Source organism: Mauremys reevesii, linkage group 1 (assembly GCF_016161935.1).
Source record: "Mauremys reevesii isolate NIE-2019 linkage group 1, ASM1616193v1, whole genome shotgun sequence".
NCBI lineage: Eukaryota > Metazoa > Chordata > Testudines > Geoemydidae > Mauremys > Mauremys reevesii.
In genome coordinates this window covers 72434277-72455584 of record NC_052623.1, presented here as the reverse complement: position 1 = coordinate 72455584, position 21308 = coordinate 72434277, and the positions used below count along the sequence as shown (strand labels likewise).

The 21308-nt window shown below is 38.9% G+C and overlaps 1 protein-coding gene across 4 annotated transcripts in view; it reads left to right on the top strand.

The window, feature by feature from the left end:
* DIAPH3 (diaphanous related formin 3) overlaps positions 1-21308 on the top strand; it is a 481747-nt gene that overhangs the window by 319343 nt on the left and 141096 nt on the right. For all 4 annotated transcript variants that reach the window (XM_039507674.1, XM_039507681.1, XM_039507691.1 and 1 more), the window contains one exon: positions 16498-16662. In XM_039507674.1, coding sequence (XP_039363608.1) covers positions 16498-16662 — 165 coding nt within the window. The remainder of the gene's footprint in view (positions 1-16497; positions 16663-21308) is intronic.

Here is a 21308-nt window from a genome sequence, read left to right as displayed (position 1 = left end):
AGTAGTTAGCCTCACCTATTAACTCTCCCTGTAGACAGGCAGTAATTTAGGAACAGTAGACTTGCGTATGGTTTCTGGTAATGCCTGTGAGCACACTAATTAAAGAAGCTCACTTTCAGGAAAACAGGAGCCACAATAAATTACTAAAGCAAAGGATGCTTGATGTAAAGGTTAGATAATCCTACACAGCATGATGAAGTTTGGACCTATCTTTACTTTTATTTCTATGACAGAGGAAGTTGAATGATGCTTATGTCTTGAAAGGTATGCTGCTCATAAAAAGCAGCCAGCAGGAAATCTGAAACAGGAAGGATGGTGCTTTGTTGGAAAAAATTTTTCATCCTGAGTACAATTATGCTTCATGGACAAGTCAGCTATTACATCCTGTCGCTAAATATCACAACCTAGAAGCTTCTAATGAACTGATTAGCATTCTTGTTTCTCTTGCAAGTCAGATATGTGCACAGTTGGTGCACTTTATTATTGACAAAGTCTGTAATTATAAATATTCCACTTATATATTGGATTGTGCTAGTTTGCTGCTCATTTTACGTATATTAGTTTAAAAGAAATTACAATAATTTATTAAAATGGTTTGTTTAATTAGGAATGTCAAAGAAGTCAGACTTAGAATAATAAATCCATTCATGCATATGCTAGGAAAAAGGCAGACTGAGCAAACTATTCTTTTATATTCAAAATAGAGATTATATGGATTTGTAAAGAAGATTTTAAATAAATACTTGGTTTATTTAATTATTTAAACTAGTTTAAATAATTAAGTCCTTCTAATTTTGTATTTGTGGAAGGTTATTAGATTAGGACTTTGTATTATGGATGTATATTTTAGATATTTAATTCATTAACAATACCCTTTAAAATATTAAATTGTTGTGTTGAACTTTTTAATCAATACTATATACTGAGTTAGTTTTATAGAAATGCACAATTAGCTATTTAAATGAGCAAATATTTTTAGATCACAGCTTAGTGAACAGCAATTTGTGGTTTTTAAATGGGTATTTATAGGTAAATTTGTGGGTAAGTATGCAGGTAAATATGCAAGTTAGAACACAGGTATATGATTTCTTGATATGGGACTGTTACATGGTTTGGTATTCAGACAAATTGTATATAATTTTTGTTGCATACTTTAGGAAAGAATGCATATGTGAGGCAGTAAAGTTATGTTGCTTGCTGTGTATGTACATGCATTTGTTGTGGCATTATCATACATGGGTAGATACTAGAGCTGGATGAGTAATGGAAAAAAGCTTGAAAATATTGCCGAATTCATCAGATAAATTCTTTGACAAATTAATTGATAAATCCTGGTAGGTACACATTTAGAAAGCATAGAGTTTGTATTCATTTTGTGCAACATTATATAACAAATATGAAAGATTCAGTGTCGTGCAATATTGGGAGTTGCAACTGCGTATCCCACAGCTTCCTATGGTTCTTTATCGCCTGAACCATGAATGGTTTCATTGGCTTGAATAGAAAAGCCTCGTTACTTAAACTCTCATTTTTACTATAGGGACAATCTCTCAAACCTGTAGAATTTTGCAAACTGGAATTATGTGTGCCCATACTATGCAGTCATTTAATTTACCATGGTTGCACACAACCAGGTATATAAGTAGATTGTGTACCATTAGTATATACAGGTAGGGTTATGACTGACTGGAATAAAATCAGTTTACCCAGAAACTTATAAAGATGTATTCACTATAGTATAGATTTGGATCTTTTTTCACTTTGTGCAGGATAACAGCTCTGGACCATTGTTGTTGTTTTTCTGTTGGTTTTTTTTCCCTGTCATAATACCCTGCATTATATTATTAATAGTCCATTCTATTATGCACTGCTACAGACTAGGGACCGAATGGCTGGGCAGCAGTTCTGCAGAAAAGGACCTAGGGGTTATGGTGGACAAAAAGCTGAATATGAGTCAACAGTGTGCCCTTGTTGCCAAGAAGGCTAATGGCATTTTGGGTTGTATAAGTAGGGGCATTTCCAGCAGATCGAGGGATGTGATCATTCCCCCTCTATTCAGCACTGGTGAGGCCTCATTTGGAGTACTGTGTCCAGTTTTGGGCCCCACACTACAAGAAGGATGTGGATAAATTGGAGAGAGTCCAGCGGAGGGCAACAAAAATGATTAGGGGGCTGGAGCACATGACTTACGAGGAGAGGCTGAGGGAATTGAGATTGTTTAGTCTGCAGAAGAGAAGAATGAGGGGGGATTTGATAGCTGCTTTCAACTACCTGAAAGGGGGTTCCAAAGAGGATGGATCTAGACTGTGGTAGAAGATGACAGAACAAGGAGTAATGGTCTCAAGTTGCAGCGGGGGAGGTTTAGGTTGGACATTAGGAAAAACTTTTTCACTAGTAGGGTGGTGAAGAACTGGAATGGGTTACCTAGGGAGGTGGTGGAATCTCCTTCCTTAGAGGTTTTTAAGGTCAGGCTTGACAAAGCCCTGGCTGGGATGATTTAGTTGGGTTTGGTCCTGCTTTGAGCAGGGGGTTGGACTAGATGACCTCCTGAGGTCCCTTCCAACCCTGAGATTCTATGATTCTATGATAGCACCTTAAATTTCCACTGTACTTTATAAACATAGGCCAATACTGCAATTCACGCATGCAGGTACAGCAGTGTTCCCAGGTACTATGAATTGCAAGATCAGAGCCATAGAGTTCTGAACTTCTGCTAGCACTGCTGATTATCCCAATTCTGCGTTATTATCCTGATCAGCCATTCAGTGCTAATCGGCTGATCCCAGAAGTGGCAGTCTATTGAATGAAGCCACTCCAGAAAAAGTTCATGTACAGAAACTGCTTGATTTCATCCTCCTCATCCTGTATCACCACTGCAGCACCACCATACCTGTCTCCCAAGTCATCCAAAGCCTTCCAGTTGTGTGATTGCCAATGCATGTTCATTAGCTTGTTTGTATTAATGGCTCAGGCTCATGGTGTTCAGCAGTTTGAATATGGCACTGGCTCATGAATTACTGGATGACCGGAGAGGTATCATGGGAATTTATAGTTTGACCCCAGGTGCGAAAATTCCAGTGCCTTTTGGTAGGTATCTGACAGAGCCCCGCATGAAAAATCCCCGAATGCAAAGCATCTAGTAGCAGAACATTTCTCCATATGATAACTGTCCAGAATGCTGTATGTTTATTTTGAAAAAGTGTTGGATGTAGTGATTCAAAAAGGAAGTAGCTTAAGTCCACATAAACAAAGCAGTGTGGACTTACTCTTTCAGAATAGTTATTCTTGAATAGTTAAAGTGGAAGCCTATATTCTGAAAAAAACTTTCCCATTTAGACAAGTTCTAATCAAGGCAAGATGAGAGAGGATAACAGTTCAGCTAAGGGAGGGTCTGGTGATTATCTGTGAGAACGCTGTAGGAACAATTCCAGGAAGACATGGGCTTAAGAGCAGATTTGAAGGATAAAGAAAGCAACTTTGCAGAGAATAACATGAAAACTGTTCAAGTGCAGGAGGAAGTATGGGTGAAGGAAGCATTAAGGAGAGATGTTTAGGAGGAGCAGAGAATAGGGACTGTGAATAAGGGTATTTGAGAACCTTGATTCAATAAAGTCCCTTTGTAGTCAATGAATCTTAGGTAGACTTTGACATATACTTAAGTGCTGCTACTGCATATAGTGATGGACTTAAACCATGTTTACATAACCGTATTCATAAATACTTTACTGAATTGGGCTCTCTGAGAGAAATTGTATTGGAGTATGCTAGGAAAAGAAACGGGTTTCTTGGGAGAACATTGATTTTAATGGTTCAAAATTCTACCTGCTCTCATGGTAAAAAAGATGGAACTGATCAACTGCCTAAACCTATTTTAATTGGTTCAAATATTTTGTAGGCTGTTTTGATCTTTGTGGGATTAATGTGTACTACTATTCCTGAGTACTGAAAATCTTGGTTAACTACTTAAAGTGCTCATTAATTATTAAGAAATCTCTTTTTGTAAATAAACTAACTAGGATAAAAATTTGACAGTGAAATTTAAATAATTATTCTCTATAAAACACTTGTGTTACATAGTAATTGCATCTTAATAGCATCTGTGTTTCTGTGTAAAATAACACTTTTTAAAAATAATATATGCATTAATTAATACAAAATCAAATTGCCAGCTCAATGAACTGGATAGATCCATTGAATAAATATAAAAATAGTCAAGATGATGATTTATTAGGGGGAGCAGAGAATAGGGTTCAGAACTTAAACCCATAAAAGTCAGAAGCTTCAAAATTATGGCTTGCACAGTAACACACTCTTTAAAAAATAACGTGTGTGTGTGTGTGTGAGAGAGAGAGAGAGAGAATGTCCATAAAAACTGATACAATCTGTATAGTGGATAAAAAATGAAGAGGGTTGAGGGAAGGCATTATATATCAAAAGTGTTGACAATGCCGGTGAACTACCAGACAGTGAGAAGTATAGTTAGGACACAAATAGACACAAGGATACAAATAGAAATGACAGGATTAAGGGGAAACTAGTCTGAAAAAATTCTGGGCTAACACTGAGTGAAGCAATCTACAAGATACGATACTATAAGAAAGATAGGGTATAAAACAAACTTTAATTGCTTACTGATTACCAGTACCATCTTTCATAGATTTCTTTTAATTTTGATTGCTTAACTAATGAAAAGGACTTGAGCATTAAATTTAGTTTAATAGAATTTTATTAAATACCCTTAACAATCACACCTAATAGTTTAGGATATAAGAAGACACAAATAATATTTGACTATGGTTTGGTTAACGTAAACTAGAAAACCGATCAACTCTGGGCAACTAAGGCAACGGGGTGGTACAGGAACAGGAAGAATAAAAGCTAAAGCACAAGACAATTTAGTCACGTATATGCCAACGCACCAAAGTCGCTCTCCCAATAGATCTATAGGCATTAACCCTTTTACTTCCCCACAGATTATATTAGTCCCAGGATCTGACTCTCACTCCTAACTATCTAACATAAACTCCTACATTTATGACAGCTGTTGAGACCAAGTGCAATTTCAAGATTTTTGTACACTTCTGTTTTATGTTTGTATGCACCTAGAGCTTGACAGGCAATATGAAACCCTTAACTATGGTAGGGCTTGTCTATACTACCTGCCGGATCGGTGGGCAGAGATCGATCCAGCAGGGATCTAGTATAAACGCAATATATCGACTGCTGATCACTCTCCCGTTGACTCCGGTACTCCACCAGAATGAGGAGTGCAAGCTAAATCCAGTGGCTACAAACTCGGGTGGGAGGTGTTGAAAAAGGCTTGTTTACCTTGAGAATTCTGCCCTTTCCTAATGACAGGGCACATAGTCCCCCCTACTACCCCCAGCAGATATTTGGGGCATCCATTTCAGAGACTACATGACAAACTTATGTAATACTCTTTTCTGAGCACATTTGTGTATGGTCACTAGAAAGGGTGTATGAGCCATGCCTATTTTGTGACCACTAAACACCATGAACCAAATCCACATAACCTCCTCATACTCCTATGTGCACAGTCTGTTCCTGATCTTTTGCTACCTGTGCATAATCATAAAACCAGTCAACAAGTCTAGCCCCCCTGTGCCGAGGCAGGGTTAAGTAAACCCAGACTATTCTGGACAGGTTTGTCCAATCACTTATTAAAAACCTCCAATGATGGGGATTCAGCAACCACCCATCAAGTAGCCTATTCCAGTGCTTCACTACCCTTATGATTAGAAAGGTTTTCCTAATATCTAACCTAAATAACATTTGAAGACTGTTATAAGCCCACCCCTCCTCAGTCTGCTTTTCTCAAGACTAATCGTGCACAGTTTTTTTTAACCTTTCCTCATAGATCAGGTTGTCTAAACCTTTTATCACTTTTGTTGCTCTCCTGTGAACTCTCTCCAATTTATCCATGTCTTTCCTAAAGTGTGATGCCCAGAATTGGGCACAGTATTCTAGCTGAGGTCTTGCCAGTGCCAAGAAGAGCAGGACAATTATCTCCTGTATCTTACATATAACACTACTGTTAATACACTCCAGAATGATATTCACTTTTTCACAGCCGCATCACATTGTTGACTCATATTCAATGTGTGATCCTCTTTTACCCCAGATCCTTTCCAGCAGTACTACCACCTATCCTGTTGTTCCGCATTTTGTAATGGTGCATTTGATTTTTATCCTGCGTTAGTGTAGTACTTTGCACTTGTCTTTATTGAATTTCATCTTGTTTAACTCAAACCCATTCTCCAATTTGTCAAGGTCATTTTGAATCTGATCTTTCCTCCAAAGTGCTTGCAAGGTCTTCCAGCTTGGTGTCATCTGCAAATTTCATAAGCATAGTCTCCACTCCATTGGCCAAATCATTAATGAATAGTATTTGACCCTAGACTGCTGCCTGTTGGACCCCATTAGATATGTCATCCTAGTTTGACAATGAACCATTGAAAACTACGCTTTGAGTACAGTCTTTCAATCAGGTGTGCACCCACCTTATAGTAATTACATCTAGACCACATTTTCCTAGTTTGCTTAGGAGAATGTCATGTGGGCCTGAGTCAAAAGCCTTACTGAAATCAAGGTATGTCACTTTTACTGCTTCCCTCTATAGCCTAGGGCAGTGACCTTGTATAAAAAGGAAATTAGGTTTCTCATGATTTGTTCTTGACAAGTCCTTGCTGGCTATTCCTTATAATCCAATGTACCTTATAATGCAATAACTTCCCATTGCCAACCTGAATATTTAATGCATATATACTCTGATTCCTCAGAGGCCCTTTCTATTATTGCACTGTGCAGAATACTTTTTTTTCTTGAGGACTATCATTGTTTGTTTATGGGCCTCGACTAACCTCTTAAACAAATCCACCCTAACAAGAGTTGTCTCAAAGGTCAAATTCATAAATGCCTCTTCCACCCATAAGCCTTCCAGCACAGTACTCAGAAAAATCTTGCCTTTTCTTTTTAGAGAGATATCACGCACATAAACCCTGCTACATTTAATATCATAGTTGAGTTTTACAAATGACAGAAGACTGTTGTGAAGATTCAAAGCCTGCCTGTTTAAAAAACAAAAAAACAACGTCCTCTTTCTGTATCCACAGGCTGTGGCATTTCTGCAGACTCAGATTTTAACTCCTTGTTCTCTTTACTGTTGCTTTCTGAGCTTTGGCTACCTACCAAATTATGTTTCCAATTTCTACACCTGTCTGGCTTACCCAGGACTAGCATATTAGCCTCTTTTGGGGGCCTCACAGTCACCTTCAGCACTAATTGGGATGTTAGGTGCAAATCTACAGTTGCATTGCCCCTTTCTCAGTAGTTAACTTGTAAGGATTAGGTTTAGAAACCTGTGCCCACAATGTATAACCATGGCAATTAATTAGAGGACTGAAGTTCATTAGTAAATTATTCCTAATTAACAAGCCTTCAACCTCACATGAGGTCACATACACAGGACAGACCATATTATGTCCCCAGAGTTAGATTCATCCACAGATATCCACAGTACTCAGCCTGTCTTGGGTATAATTGGTGAACTTGGCTGTACTGTATTGTGGGGGAAGCATTCTTCCTGCTGACTCTAGTGCTGACTGGTTAATCTGGCCAAACACTCTTTCTATCATTAGTTAATTCTGCCCTTAGCTAGAAGAGCTAGACACATCACAATGCCTTGTATCCTAACTTTAAAATACAGCCTCTGCATAGATTCTTGAGGGAGATCTTCCCCTAAGAAAACAAACCCTGTATTTAGTACTAGTTGATCCACCTAAACAAAACAAAATTCTGCCTGCTATGCGATTGGTCATTTTGAATGGCTGTGGATTCCAACCCCTTTCCAAGAGAATCTTCTTCACCATGGCTGACAGTCAAGCTCCGTCCTGGTGTGGGATTGGATCCCATCATTAATCAGCTATTTTAGGGACAGATTCCAATGCAGGAAGAATTGTCCTGAGGACATCATGTTCTAGTGGCATCATCGCACTATGGGTGTCTTTGTGATTCATCAAAAACAATAACTGGTCTGTGTACAAATAAATCAAAATATAAACAAAAATTCCTTAGCACAACCCTTGGGTACAGGTTAAAAGTTCCTGAACCATAAATATAGTTAAAGCAATACTAAGCAGCTGTGTTCTGCATGCAGTGATCAGTCCCCTGCAGTCACTGACAGCAATCTTAAACTTTATACATATAGAACAGAATTCATAACAAAAAACACACGTTTATAACCCAAATGTACAGAGACACATTCATTAATATTATTTCTATCTATATTTTACACTATAGCTGTTGTGCTTACTCTCCATATTCTTCTCTCCCTCTGCTCTCTAAGGCTCCTTCTTTTCTGTAAGTGGTACTGCTGTGGCTGCTGCTTCTCCTTTGAGGTCTTCTTACTGGCTATTCTTCACTGTTTTACGTTTCTTTCTTCTGATCTGATCTTCTGATAGCTCCCTATCTTGACCGACTTTTGCCTACTGACTGAATGATAGGTATTCACCCATGAAAGCTTATGCTCCAATACATCTGTTAGTCTTAAAGGTGCCACAGGACTCTCTGTTGCTTTTTACAGATCCAGACTAACACGGCTACCCCTCTGATACTAGAAACCACAGTTAGTAGTCCTGCAATTTCACATTTGAGTTTCTTCAGAATTCTTGGGTGAATACCACCTGGTCCCGGTGGTTATTACTGTTTAGTTTACAATTTGTTCCAAAATCTCCTCTAATGACACCTCAGTCTGGGACTGTTCCTCAAATTTGTCACTTAAGAAAAATGGCTCAGGTTTGGGACTCTCCCTCACATCCTCAGCCGTGAAGACCAATGCAAAGAATTCATTTAGTTTCTCCGCAATCGCCATATTGTCCTTGAGTGCTCCTTTGGAATTTTGATTGTCCAGTGGCCCCACTGTTTTTTAAGCAGGCTTCCTGATTCTGATGTACTTAAAAAAAAAATGCTGTTACTTTTTGAATCTTTGGCTAGCTGTTCTTCAAATTCTTGTTTGGGTTCCTAATTATATTTGTACACTTCACTTGACAGTTTGTGCTCTATTTTCCTCACTAGGATTTAACTTCCACTTTTTAAAGGATGCCTTTTTGCCTCTCACTGCTTCTTTTACGTTGTTGTTTAGCCACGGTGGCACTTTTTTGGTTCCCTTACTATGTTTTTTAATTTGGGATATGCATTTCAGTTGAGCCTCTATAATGATGTCTTTTAAAAAAGTGTCCATGCAGCTTGCAGGGATTTCACTTTTGGCATTGTACCTTTTAATTTCTGTTTAATTTCCTCATTTTTTGTGTAGTCTCCTTTTCTGAAATTAAATGCTACTGTATTGGGCTGCAGTGATATTTTCCCTACCAAAGGAATGTTAAGTTTAATTATATTGTGGTCACTATTACCAAGTGGTCCAGCTATATTCACCTGTTGGACCAGATCCCGCACTCCACTTAGGACTAAATCAAGAATTGCCTCTCCTCTTGTGTGTTCGAGGACTAGCTGCTCCAAGAGACAGTCATTTAAGGAGTTAAGAAACTTTACCTCTGCATCCCGTCCTGAGGTGATAAAATGTATGGGAACACTAAGTATTTCAAGTCAATTCTTTGGATCTATGTATAAATTCCATTTTTATATTATTAATTTTAATATCAAAAAACCATTTTTTTGCACTGCTAGTTAGTACTTTAAATCCAATTAAATGATTTAAATAACTTGTAGCATGAGTGGGTTAAAGACATTTATTGATAATTTATTTCACTGTTATTTGTAATATTTCTTTTGTCAGTGATAAAGAAACAATATCAATTAGTAAACCTAGCACTGCACATATTTTCCCCAGAACTCTGTTTTTAAATGAGATGCAAAAGAAACTGGTTACTGATGTACTAAAGAGAGAAACTGTTTTTTCAGTTTCTCCCATGAGACTCTGCATATCAAAATGCATAGCAATATACCACTTCTCAGTGGAAGCTCTGTGATTGTTCCAGAATGGTTCCTAGTGCTGTTTTACTATCACATTCACATTAAATTTCACTAATTCTGATGTGGAGCACAGTTTGTCAGAAACCCGCAATAGAAAATTTTCAGCTATAAAATGTGTTAATAAATAGGCATTTGGAGGCAAAATTCATTAAACTGATGGAAGGAATTTCATGTTAGCCTTCCAGAAGAGGAGAGACAAGTCCATGAGTCTTGACTGAAAGCTCATTGATGTTAGCTTTTAGACATATAAGTGCTGTGTTTTCTTTTCACAATAAGGCATAGTGAAAAGTTCCTTCTACACGTATTCATGTTCTTCGCTGTTGGATTTATTGAACTTGATTATTCTACTGCTCAGCATGTCTCACAATTAAGAACACTTGGGCAGCTCTCCTCTCTTTGTGGCTTCATGGAGGTGGATCAGCATTTTCATACCACATGCTCCCTCCACAACCTCTCTGCTTCCACTTGCTGCCAGGTTCTCTGCCTATATGCTTACCTTTTCAATTTGAGCTGTTTCTCCCCAGTTTTTGGATAGTGGGGAGCACTGTTCTCCCTCTCTTCTGGCTTCCTTCTCCTCCCTGGATCAATTAACTCCTCGGGGTTAATCCTCTCTAAGCCTCAACTGCAGCATCTCCTCACCTTCTCCTCTGTCCCTTGCAGACATGGCAGAGCAGCCAGGAAAGCACAGAGTTAAATCCAAATCATGCTTTGGCAGTTTTCTTAGTCTTGGCAGATGGTGAGTTATGCCCAGCCTGTGTCTGTGTCCACTAGGTTCCAGGGCTGTGGGCAAGCAGGTAGGAACTCCTGCCCCCCAAGCAGCCGCAACTCTAATGGGGGAAAGGTGGACCAGGAAACCCCCATGAAGAGCAGCGAGAAGTGAAGAGGAACTTGACCACTCAAGTCAGGGTAAGTCCGAGGGGAACACCTGCAAGACAAAGAGGGGAGGTTTGCAGGGCCACAAATCCCCTCCCTCCCACTGCCACAAAGTGGGTCATGAGCACTGTGGGGAAAGAAGCAGGACTTCTAATCATCCCACCTCCTTCTCAAGGTGACCAGGAGGACTCGGATGAGTTTCCCTTTCCCAGAGGACAAATGGAACCCAGAGGGAGACGATTCTGAGTCAGACCTCTCAAGAAAGCTTCAGGCCCTAAGAAAAGGAAGCTGCAAAAGGCCTCGTCAAAGCGGCAGCAGACAGTCTACACTCCCAAAGCACACAAAACAGGTTAAAAAATCAAAAAAGTGAAAAACAGAAAAAATCCAGGAGATGAGTCCTCTGATTCCTCTTTCTCCTACTCCTCCACTGGGGAAAGTGAACTGTCTGATACTGAATCTGAACACGATGAGGGGGAAAATATAGCAATGGTGTGTTATAGTGGTTGTTTTCAAGTTACGTGCAACAAGGTTTATTCCACATTTCAAATCCAACCTGAACAAGTTGCTGAGAGTAAATCCCAGAATACATTTCTCCCCTCAAAATCCTCCCCTGAAACTGCAATGCCCCTTCACTGCTCCTTTGAGGAAGTGATTAGGGATGAATGGAACAAGCCTGATAAGGGCAAGCACACTGAGAAGAGTGAATTCAGATAACATTCAAGAAACAAAGGCCTCTGTTACTGAGATACTGAAGGTGGATGCCGCTGTAACGTCATTGCCCGTGATATGGTTATTTCCTCAGAGTGGGAGTTCTACCTGAAGAAACCCACAGATAGAAAGATGGAGGCCATTCTCAAAAAGAACATTGAAGCCTCCTCTGCCATCCTCCAAGCATCTCTGGCAGGTACCTGCTTTGCAATAGCATCTCTGTCCTGACTGGAATATCTCAAAGCCTTTAAATACAGAGATGACCCTGAATTTGGTTCCATTTTAAAGAAACTAACTGTATCATCAGCAGTTGTAGCTGATTTCTGAATGGGCTCAATAAGGTTCTCACCCTGATCCATGGTTTCCTGCTCAGGAGCCAGGTGCCACCTCTGGCTACATTCCTGGAAGGCAGGTAAACAATGTAAGTGGGTCCTATGTTCAGCCACATTTGCAGGCCTCCCCCCTTTTTGGAGAAAAGCTGAAAAAGGCGGTGGCTGATAATGCAGCAAAATCCAAACAGACTCTCCCTGCTCCACTAAATGCCCACAGAAAAGAGTACAGACCAGCATTCAGATGGAGGCACTTTTCATCCTCACGGAGATGCCAGCAAAGGGACAACAGATTCTTCAAGGGAAAACAATGGACTTGAGATCTGGGGGGAAATCTAGTGGGACCTCCCCTCCCCACCAAAAATCTACTTTATGACAAAGATTGTATAGGCCCAGAACTGAAGCTAATGGGCAGTTTCCCCCATCTCCTAAAGGAATGGTTTTCATCAGCCACAAAAAAGTCAGGAAGATAGCGAGCCGGGGATACTCCCTCAAGCTGAGGACTCCACCCCACCCATTCTTCATCCAATCACCGAGTTCCAGTGACACCAATATAACACAATCTGGTCCAGAATAAAATATTTCATCTTCTAAATGTGGGCGTGATGGAGAGTGTTCACTCAGAAGAAAGATTATCCAGCTTCTAGTCCATCTATTCACTGTGCAAAAACAGACATGAGTGTATCAGAGCCATTCCTGACCTCAGAAGGCTCAACATGTGGATGAAGAAAATGAAGTTTTGGATGCAGACCCTGGCTTCTATGGCGTCATCCCTGTCCTGGGGGGACTTCTTCAATAGATCTAGCCAATGCATATTGCCATATCCCCATCAGACTATGCCACTGCAGACTTCTGAGGTTAGTTTAGGACAGGAAACATTATCAGTACCGAATGCTTCAGTTCTGCCTGCGCTTAGCCCCCAGGGTTTTTCAAAGATGTTGGTAATGATAATAGTCAGACTCAGGTTGCAGGGAACTCACCCATCCTTTCCTGGATGACATTCCTGGGACTGGTAGTTAGCTGAATATTGTGATTTTTAGTGTAAGCAACCATCTGTCACAAAGGCAAGCTTACCTGGGTGGCAAGATAGACCGGAGTACCCATGAGGACTGTCTGTGACTCCATGTTAAGGCTGTTATACTGCTTGAGGAGTTTACATTTGATATTTGGTGAAATGTAAGTATAGAATACACCACCAATGTGGAGTTTGTGCCCTAGTTTGTAACAATCTGCCCTGAGATTGGTACTCATGTTTGTGAGCTACTCAAGACAACCTGACAACCCCACGCAGTGCTCATTTTCTGCCTCCTGCTACTGCCTGAGCAGTACTATTTTTGACATCAGAGAATACTCAGCCACTCATCTACCTTCAGTTTACTTGCATACTTAGGGAGAGTCACTATTGCCCTGGTTGTCACGGCAGTGGCAGCCTTTATTAGCTGATTTACCTCAATCTACCATAACATTAGTACAAAGAAGGGTCAGAGGAGGGGCTATAACAAAAGCAGATTGGGTTCTGATAAGCTCCCGCTGTGCTCTTTGGGGTTTGTAATGTGTAAGTGGTGAAGTTTGTTTTCAAAGGGTAATTGTTTCTTACTTTCCTTAGAAAGAGTTACACAAAAATAAAAAACAAAATTACAGCTCTTTTTTTATGTATATTATTTATATGCTGCAGTATGTCTTTCTGAATATCTACCTTTTTTTAAAAAAAGGGTGGGAAATTATAGCTATGAATCCTTACTCAGTTTTCTTTTTTCTTTTTTTTTTTTTAAATTGTGTATCATTTAGAAGTTGCAGTAAAACTGAAGGAAGTTGCATTAAAAACGTTTTGCTTGAATACAGTTTAATTACTTTTAGTTTATTTGTCAACATGGCCATGAGTTTTGAAATATGAAGGTTAACGTATACATTGAAGTCATCAAATGTTTAAATGCTTTATTATTTAAATAGCACATATATAAAAATTATATTAAAATAAATAAATTCACAAACTTTGTTTAATGTTAGTTGAGGTTGCTGTCATCAGTAAACTAAATAATAAAAAAAAGTAGAACGGGGTAGGCAACCTTTCAGAAGTGGTGTGCTGAGTCTTCATTTAAAAGCAACAAAGAATCCTGTGGCACCTTATAGACTAACAGACGTTTTGCAGCATGAGCTTTCGTGGGTGAATACCCACTTCTTCGGATGCAAGAAGAAGTGGGTATTCACCCACGAAAGCTCATGCTGCAAAACGTCTGTTAGTCTATAAGGTGCCACAGGATTCTTTGTTGCTTTTACAGATCCAGACTAACACGGCTACCCCTCTGATACTAGTCTTCATTTATTCACTCTAATTTAAGGTTTTGCATGCCAGAAATTCATTTTAACATTTTTAGAAGGTCTCTTTCTATAAGTCTGTAATATATAACTAAACTATTGTTGCATATAAAGTAAATAAGGTTTTTAAAATGTTTAAGAAGCTTCATTTAAAATTAAATTAAAATGTAGAGCCCCCAGACAAGTGATGAGGACCCGGGCACTGAAAATTAGCTCATGCACCGCCTTCGGCACATGTGCCATAGGTTGCCTACCCCTGAAGTAGAAAATACAAAGTTAAGGATTTTTAAAGGATTAAAAGGTTGCAGAGAGAAGTATATTAAAGTTAGAAAAAGCCAGAAAGAACGTTGCCTGTGCAACTGTAATTTGGCCCTATGTACGTATGCATTATGATATAGCCTTTAATTACATGCAGAAGTGACTATCTATAAAAAGTTTGTTGTAAGTGACTTGCCCAGAATCACACAGAAACTTAGTGGCAGAGGCAGAGATAGAATCTAAGTCTGCAGGGCAGTGTTCATTTGCCCTAACCATGAGACTCTTGGTTCTCTTCCTGCATTCACCTGCAACAAATGAGTAGGGGGTCCAACAGACCCCCTCTGCATGACACAACACTGATTCGTCAGCAGAGCATATCCGTCGTTTGCACTGAATGAGCCAGGGCTCTCGTGTTTTTTAAAAAAAAAAAAATCTTGAAATTAAAGACTGTATCATAATGTATACACACGAGGCCTGAATTAAACCTTCATAGGCAACATTCATTGTGGGATTTTAGTGTGAGAGTATGTTTACACTACGTTTAAAAATCCCCGGCTGGCCCATGCCAGCTGACTCGCGCTCGCAGGGTCAAGCTAAGGGCTGTTTAATTGTGGTATAGACATTCAGGCTCGGGCTGGAGCCTGGGCTTTCAGACCCTGCGAGGCGGGAGGTTCCCAAAGCTCTGTCTGCAACCAGAGCCCAAACATTAACTCCTCTTAGCCCTAGCCAGCTGGTATCTATTTGCAGTGTAGTGTGTTAATCCTCAGTCTTCTATTTCCTTATTTTTATGGCTTTGAGTACTGATGAGAGCAACCTTAATTAAAGTTAAATGACATGGGTTTTTTTGATTGTTTGTTTTTTTTTGGGGGGGGGGGGTTAATATCCCTCAAAGAATAGCTCCTATGAGTTATTTGACATGTTCCCTTTCACATACCTGAATTACTTGGAACGTGTTGTTATAGCCCTTTTGGTCCCAGGATATTAGAAACAAGCCAGTGGAGGTGTTAACAGGCCACTTCATCTTGAATGGTCACTTAGAATATGTTTTAACTACTTATGTTAAACATTTTGTTCCATCTTGTATTTGGCTGTGACACCCTGAGTACCTTTCCCAGACATGAAGAAGAGTTCTGTGTAGCTTGAAAACTTGTCTCTTTCACGAACAGAAGTTGATCCAATAAAAGATATTACCTCATCTACTTTCTCTCTTACAACATTTTATGCAGTTCTTGAGTATGGATTATGGGAAAACTCCAGGTAATACAGTTTTGGTTATTTTATGGAACTCCTCAAAAGTGTATGCAAATTATAACTTTCTGCAGGGGGAGCTAGAGAGCAGCATAAGCAAATTTGTCTTGCAGCAGGTAAGAACTCAACCTAAATTCTCCCATTTTACCTATAGAGAAAACCAAAGAGCTTCTGTTTCCACAAACCTGCTAGCCCTAGGACTTTATATATAGCTTTGCGCGCGCGCACACACACACACACGTCAAGCCTGCTATACTTGCAAAACAGTTTCCATCATAAATAGGGATTATGACCAAAAATTGAACTCTGGATGCCTAAATCCATACTAAGGCACCCAAATAGATGTGACCTGTTTTCAATGGATCCAGGCAGCTCCCACTTCCTATTGAAGTCTTTGAGGTATGTTGTTTTATGTAACACAATATATGGCAAACAGATTATGTACTGCCTATTATCAATTCCCATCATGTATACAATTAATGTAAAGAATGTTTCATTGAATTAGCAAAGTAAAAAATGATCAAGAAAATTTGAGGATCATTCTTATATTATTTGTTCACTATTACCAAGGTATTCATTAAACACTATTAGGTATGTAGTTTGTGTTGTACTTGAAATAAATGAATAATTTATTGTGAGATAATTAAGAGGTTTTTTTTAATGTTAAAGTTGGCTACAGAGAAACAGGTAGATAAATCATGATAATTTGCTCTAACTAGCTTCACTGAGTGCTCTTTTAGCCTTAACAGTAATATACAGCTTTGCAGTTTATGCAAGAGAACATTACCAAAAACTTACCAGGATGCATAAGAACATGGAGAAGCTCTATCAAAATGTGATGGGATACTATGCCATTGATTTGAAAAAAGTTTCGGTGGAAGAATTTTTAACCGACTTGAATAACTTCAGGACAATGTTCTTGGTACAGTATGTCTATTGATGTTAAAATTGTTTTCCAGGAATGATGTGTTTAATAGTTCAAATATTGATGGGCTATTGAATATTTTTATTTTGTTTTCTTGAATGGTAACATACATTCATATCCGAAACCGTATTTTCTACATCCCAGATTCTACAATGTAAAGAAAAGGGAAATATTCATTCATTATTTTAAAATTCTCTGTACCTTCAGAAGGAAAAAACTGAACTATAATAAATTAAAACTGGGTCCTTGATTTAATATATAACATGCAGGAGGTTTGTGTTTTGTGAGGGTGGGGGGCACAGAAGTCAGAGAAGAGTTGAGTTTGAAATTCTTTACTTCTGTTCAGATAAAACTTCTCCTCTCTGACTCACTATAGAATATTTGCATGACCCAAAAACTTCTTAATGTGAGCTGGGAATGAGTTAAAGAAATCACATGGATCTAAGGTGTATATTACAGTTCACCAAAGAGTATCACGTGATGTCTCAAATGAAAGTTGTCTGATCCTTAACATTGTTGTGAAATACATGTAGAGATGATATGCATATATACTGAAAATATGTTTAAAAGTCATACCAAGATAATAGTCACCAGCAAAGGTGAAAAATAGGTTTTCCTTCTGTATCCTCGGGAATCTCTTTGTCAATAGGTAAATTTAAACATTGTAAGGTCATACAATAGATGCCCATTTACATAAAAAATCAACAGGAAAGAAGCACACACATAAATGAGCTGCAGAGATTATCCTGTCTGTGTGCAAACACAATGAACTTAGTGGGTACTGTGCTGGCTCCTTCCCAAGGAAACACCAATCCTGGGCTTTGCATAAAATAGGCATAATTTTATCAGTTTATAGACACTTCCTGCGGAAACTTTTTTTAACTTCTTCATGGTTTACTTGATTTTTAATATATTCTAAATGTCTGGTCTTTTGTTTTTGTTTTGCCTGCTCTTCGATAGCCACTATTTTTTTTTAAATTTAAGGATGAAAATTATTTTTTAGAAACACTTTTAGCTGCCTAGATTAAAGAAAATACATTAGGTGAGCCACTAAAATGTTCAACAAGAGAATTTAGAGAGGCTATCAAAATTAACCCAATAATAGTGGGGGATTTCAATTATCCCCATATTGACTGGGAACATTTCACTTCAGGACGAAATGCAGAGATAAAATTTCTCGATACTTTAAATGATTGCTTCATGGAGCAGCTGGAACAGGAACACACAAGGGGAGAGGCAACTCTAGATTTAATCCTGAGTGGAGCGCAGGAGCTGGTCCAAGAGGTAACTATAGCAGGACCGCTTGGAAATAGTGACCATAATACAATAGCATTCAACATCCCTGTGGTGGGAAGAACATCTCAACAGGCCAGTACTGTGGCATTTAATTTCAGAAGGGGGGGAACTATGCAAAAATGAGGGGATTAGTTAAACAGAAGTTAAAAGGTACAGTGACTAAAGTGAAATCCCTGCAAGCTGCATGGGTGCTTTTTAAAGACACCATAATAGAGGCCCAACTTCAATGTATACCCCAAATTAAGAAACACAGTAAAAGAACTAAAAAAGAGCCACCGTGGCTTAACAACCATGTAAAAGAAGCAGTGAGAGATAAAGACTTCCTTTAAAAAGTGGAAGTCAAATCCTAGTGAGGCAAATAGAAAGGAGCATAAACACTGCCAAATTAAGTGCAAGAGTATAATAAGAAAAGCCAAAGAGGAATTTGAAGAACGGCTAGCCCAAAACTCCAAAGGTAATAACATAATGTTTTTTAAGTATATCAGAATCAGGAAGCCTGCTAAACAACCAGTGGGGCCCCTTAATGATCGAGATACAAAAGAAGCGCTTAAAGATGATAAAGTCATTGCGGAGAAACTAAATGGATTCTTTGCTTCACTCTTCACGGCTGAGGATGTTAGGGAGATTCCTAAACCTGAGCTGGCTTTTGTAGGTGACAAATCTGAGGAACTGTCACAGATTAAAGTGTCACTAGAGGAGGTTTTGGAATTAATTGATAAACTCAACATTAACATGTCACCGGGACCAGATGGCATTCACCCAAGAGTTCTGAAAGAACTCAAATGTGAAGTTGCGGAACTATTAACTAAGGTTTGTAACCTGTCCTTTAAATCGGCTTCGGTACCCAATGACTGGAAGTTAGCTAATGTAACGCCAATATTTAAAAAGGATTCCAGAGGGGATCCCGACAATTACAGATACAGTCTAACGTCTGTACTGGACAAATTAGTTGAAACAATAGTTAAGAATAAAATTGTCATACACATAGAAAAACATAAACTGTTGAGCAATAGTCAACATGGTTTCTGTAAAGGGAAATCGTGTCTTACTAATCTATTAGAGTTCTTTGAAGGGGTCAACAAACATGTGGACAAGGGAGATCCAGTGGACATAGTGTGCTTAGATTTCCATTAAGCCTTTGACAAGGTCCCTCACCAAAGTATGTTATGTAAATTAAGCTCTCATGGGATAAAAAGAAAGGTCCTTTCATGGATTGAGAACTGGTTAAGACAGGGAACAAAGGGTAGGAATTAATGGTAAATTCTCAGAATGGAAAGGGTAACCAGTGGTGTTCCCCAAGGGTCAGTCCTAGGACCAATCCTATTCAATTTATTCATAAATGATCTGGAGAAAGGGGAAAAGAGAGAGTTTTCAGATGATACTGAACTGCTCAAGATAGTTAAGACCAAAACAGACTATGAAGAACTTCAAAAAGATCTCACAAAACTAAGTGATTGGGCAACAAAATGACAAATGAAATTGAATGTGGGTAAATGTAAAGTAATGCACATTGGAAAAAATAACCCCAACTATATATACAATATGATGGGGGCTAATTTAGCTACAATGAGTCAGGAAAAAGATCTTGGAATCATCGTGGACAGTTCTCTGAAGATGTCCACGCAGTGTGCGGAGGCGGTCAAAAAAGCAAACAGGATGTTAGGAATCATTTAAAAAGGGGATAGAGAATAAGACTGAGAATACATTATTACCCTTATATAAATCCATGGTATGCCCACATCTCGAATACTGTGTACAGATGTGGTCTCCTCACCTCAAAAAAGATATACTGGCACTAGAAAAGGTTCAGAAAAGGGCAACTAAAATGATTAGGGGTTTGGAGAGGGTCCCATATGAGGAAAGATTAAAGAGGCTAGGACTCTTCAGCTTGGAAAAGAGGAGACTAAGGGGGGATATGATAGAGGTATATAAAATCACGAGTGATGTTGAGAAAGTGGATAAGGAAAAGCTATTTACTTATTCCCATAATACAAGAACTAGGGTCACCAAATGAAATTAATAGGCAGCAGGTTTAAAACAAATAAAAGGAAGTTCTTCTTCACACAGCGCACAGTCAACTTGTGGAACTCTTTTCCTGAGGAGGTTATGAAGGCTAGGACTATAACAGCATTTAGAAGAGAACTGGATAACCACCATGAATTTAAGTCCATAAATGGCTATTAGTCAGGATGGGTAAGGAATGGTGTCCTTAGCCTCTGTTTGTCAGAGGATGGAGATGGATGGCAGGAGAAAGATCACTTGAGGGGTGGCGGGAAGCCGCAGCCAGCATATCCCTCACCTGCGCCGCTTCCTGTCCCCCTATTGGCCTGGGATGGCGAACTGCGGCCACTGGGAGCCGCGATCGGCTGAACCTGCCGATGCGGTAGATAAACAAACTGACCTGGCCCACTAGGGTGCTTACCCTGGCGAGCCGCATGCCAGAGGTTGCCGACCCCTGATGTAAATAATATTGCATACGCAGAAGTTCAAAAAATAGGATGATGGAGGTACAGGACTGGGTACGAAGGAAGAACATTATATTTTAACTCTTAGGGCATGATCACTAATTTTATCAGTAACCTTCCAAGCTGAAAAATTCTCCAACAAAAGGAAAAAAATTCCAAATTTGCAACTGACCAATCTCTGGAGGGAGGGTTTGTAGAAAACTCATGAAAATAAGATGACTGTCTTCTCCTTTTCGTAGACCCTCACTTTTGAGGACATGGCAGTCCTTTCTCGCCTAGCTGGATTCTCTTAATCCAGATACCATGGTGATGGGTTCTTTAAAAAGCATCTGAAAAAAAGATGCAGCACCTATCACCGTATAACATGTGTGGCAGTTGATCCACCATTGTACATTTGTCTGTGAAGAAGGAAATATGGTCAAGAAATGTTGGTTGGCTAAGTTATAAGATCTGATAAATGGAGTTGTTAAAGGTCAGTTGCTGTTTCATTAACTGTAGGGGACACTCTAATGTTGTTTAAATGTAGTGTTAATAACGGGGAACTAATTATGAAGATGTTATTGGATAATTACACCGTAACATATTTTAATATGGTAGTTGTTAAAGCAGCATGCAGTTTGAGATCTGATTTCTTGGTTTCTTTGCTTTTAAGGCATTAGATATGCTTACAATTAAAATCAATATCTGTGTATAATTAAATTTTACAAATGAAGAAAAGATAGGTTGTGAAAACTAGATTATTTTGAAAGCTTAAAACATCTATTTGGATTACTGAAATACCACTGCATCCTTTAAGCAGATCTGTGTGTGGTAGACAAATCCAGAGAGTATAGTATATTCTCACTTGCTTTTATTTTAGCATGTTGATGTACTTGTTGTATT